The 3,219-nt window shown below is 59.6% G+C and overlaps 1 protein-coding gene across 1 annotated transcript in view; it reads right to left on the bottom strand.

Moving 5' to 3' along the window:
• GALNS (galactosamine (N-acetyl)-6-sulfatase) overlaps positions 1-3,219 on the bottom strand; it is a 35,511-nt gene that overhangs the window by 20,943 nt on the left and 11,349 nt on the right. Inside the window, exon 8 of the mRNA XM_011928076.1 lies at positions 2,860-2,963. Within this exon, the coding sequence (XP_011783466.1) occupies positions 2,860-2,963 (104 nt within the window). The remainder of the gene's footprint in view (positions 1-2,859; positions 2,964-3,219) is intronic.

Below are 3,219 nucleotides of genomic sequence, written 5' to 3'. Positions count from 1 at the left end.
AAAAAAAAAAAAAAAAAGAAAAAAAAAAGAAATCCAGACACCTTTGTCATCTGAAAAATAAACCGCAGAGCGGTGTCCGTGCCTGCGGCACCGGCGGGGCGGGCGGGAGCCGTGTCTGCCGGTCGCCGCATTAGCATGGGCAGGGGCCTTGTGAGGCCTTTTGGAAGAACTCTCCAGGCAGCGAGGCCTTCCAGAAACGTCCGGAAACGCAGCAGGCAGCTGCAGCCGTGGGAGAAGTCGCTAAAGCCATTATCAGTGCTTTTGAGACTTCACTTGGAATCCAGGGCTGCAGTGACTAAAGCCGCCCCTGCCCGGAGGGGAATCGTGGGGACATACGTCAGGTGCTTTGACTAAAACCCTGTCGTGGTGTTGCGGCGCACAGGCCTGATGCCATCGAATTCAATTTCAGTTTGTGGCCCGCGGGAAACGGCAACGTGGTGGCTCTGGGGAGAGGTTTCTCTTCCTCAGGGAGCAAGGCAGACAGGAAGGTTCCAAAACGCTGAAGTTTGCATTTTTCTCAGCTGGAACCTTTCCATGGGCAGGTGGGTGGGAAGGTCTGTGAGGTACAGACATCCCTGAACGCACTGTGCATGGAGCCGGGCAGGGCTGGGGCAGCTCCCCTCACCTTTCCCAGATTGCTACTGAGCACAGCCACGGGTGGCTCCCAGCCTGGGCAGCAGAGCCCCAGCCCTGTCCTGGCCTGGTGGGCACCCGCTACAGTGGGAAACCTCACATCTCCCAGGCCTACGCGGGTCCCGAGTCTCACGCCGGCGTCTCCCAGACCTACGCAAGTCCTGAGTCTCACGCCAACGTCACAGCGTTCACTGAATGGCCACCAGCCACTCCCTGCAGATGCCCTCACACAAGAGGCCAAACGGCCCATCCCGACCCTCAGGGGAACGGCGCTCAGGGGAGTGGAGGGGGTGGCGCAGCTGCAGCCTGTCCTAGGGGCATCCCACACCATGCAGGAGGCCGTGCGCACCACCCATGCTTCTCCTGCACAACAAGGCAGTCACTCTCACGGTCACTCTGCTCTTCACACGGAGCCACGGCTGCCTGTTCAGTGAGTCATGAGGGGCCTTCCACCTTCAGGGTCCTGGGAACTTGGGGTGGCCCAGGAGTCCCATGTTAGACAAAGGCTGCCCTGGGCAGAGGGTCTGAGGAGGGAGATTCAGACACCTGTAGAGAACAGGTGCCCTTGGCACGTGCCAGCCCCAGTCCCACTGGCTGCTGGAGACACAGGGGACTGCCCAGGCATGGTGGGTAGGAGTGCAGGCTCCACAGCCAGGCGTCTGCTCCCACCTCTGTCCCCTCGTAACTGGGCGGCCCTGACAAATGACTTCCTCTCTGGCCTCAGTTTCCTCATGTGTAGAATGAGTGGGGAAGAGGAAGACCTGGCAGAACAGTAGCCAATCCCTGGGCCTGCAGATGTGTGACCAGGCCAGGCAGTTAAGGTGGCAGACACACGCAGGCTGCTCATCAGTGGGCTGGAAACAGGAAGGGCAGCCTGGGCGAGCAGGGGGCGGGGTGGGACACAGCCATAGGGTCCTCAAAAGTGGAACAGGGGCCGGGCGCAGTGGCTCACACCTGTAATCCCAGCAGTTTGGGAGGCCGAGGCGGGCAGATCACGAGGTCAGGAGATTGAGACCATCCTGGCCAACAAAGTGAAACCCCGTCTCTACTAAAAACACAAAAATTAGCTGGGCATGGTGGCGGGCGCCTGTAGTCCCAGCTACTCGGGAGGCTGAGGCAGAACTGCTTGAATCTGGGAGGTGGAAGTTGCAGTGAGCTGAGATTGCACTCCTGCACTCCAGCCTGGGCAACAGAGTGAGACTCCATCTCAAAAAAAAAAAAAAAAAAAGTGTAACAGGAAGGCCAGGACAGATGCCTGCATGCTGCTGGCTTTGATGGTGGAAGGGCCAGGAGCTCAGGAATGGGGCGGATGCTAGGATTTGGAAAAGGCAGGGAACAGAATCTCTCCTGGAGCCTCCAGAAGGAGCTGGCCCCGGCACGTCTTCACTCAGTCCCGAGAGCCTCATGCGGACTCTGGCTGCCATCATGTGTGATGTTCCAGCTGCCTCTGGAGGCCGTCGGGAGGGCAAAAGACTAAGAAACAGTGAAGAAATGCCCCCGTTTACAAACACCAGACTCGGCCCCATGTTGATGGCGTGTCTGGCTCAAGTGCTCCAGTTAGACAAGACCGCAGGGTGTGATGCTCAGCCGAGGGGCAGATTCCCGGGCCGGGCGAGATGGAGCGATGCATGAAGGTGGTCAGGCTGAGATAGCAGGACGCACCCTCGCCCGGCTAGAGCCCAGGCCACCACCGAGGTCTGCACCCCACGCGGAGACAGACACCAACAGTCCCGTGTCGGGCTGCTGCTGCTCTCTGAGTGTCCTTACGACACTGGCCTGAGAAGAGGTACTTTGGGGGAAAAAAAGACCGATTCTGTAGTAGACAGGTTTTTAAACATTCAGGCTGCTCTATGCCCCTTCTAGAAGCTCATGGTGCCCATTAGCTAAAGGCACTGACAAGTCCTGCAAGGAAGAAACCTGTTTAACTCTGTTTAACTCAGGGCTGCTGCGGTGACTGCACCACGGACGTCTCCTCCCCACACAGTCATTACCAGCACCTCTGTAACACATGGCAGGATACACGGCTTCAGTCCCCACCGAGAGCCTTCCTGCCCATCTGACCGAGCCACAGCAAGCCCCACGCACCGAGAGAGAGACCTGGTTCCGAGGAGATGGTGAGGCTGAGCATAGGGTGCATGGGGGAGGTGGCCAGTGAGGGCTGCACACACCCTGGGATGGCCACAGGCCTGGACCTGCTGCCCGGCAGACGGGTGGACACCGACTCACCTGACCTGCAGCGATGTGCCCCGGCCACCACGCGAGGGCAGGCTCCCTCATTCCGCCTTCAAACGTGGTCTGCTTCCCACACAGAAAGGGGCCGTTGCTGCCACCTGGGAGAGAGGGGCCCCACGTCAGGCCACTGGGACTCGATGTCCCCAGGCCCTCCCCCTCCCCAGGTGACACTGAGTCACTGAGACCGGTCATGGGGACAAAGGGCCCGGCCAGGGCACTCTGGCTGGAGTGCAAGATCCGAGCCTCAGGGCAGCTCTCCGGGGGCCCATCTGAGATGCCGCGGCTGCAAGGTCCCCTGGAGAAAGTGGGAACGTCATGCCCACTGAGGAAACGGAAACGCAACCACATGGTGTC

This window comes from Colobus angolensis, unplaced genomic scaffold, assembly GCF_000951035.1.
Source record: "Colobus angolensis palliatus isolate OR3802 unplaced genomic scaffold, Cang.pa_1.0 Scaffold76, whole genome shotgun sequence".
Lineage (NCBI taxonomy): Eukaryota > Metazoa > Chordata > Mammalia > Primates > Cercopithecidae > Colobus > Colobus angolensis.
The sequence above is the reverse complement of the archived record's forward strand: the minus strand, read 5'-3'. Positions and strand labels throughout refer to the sequence as shown.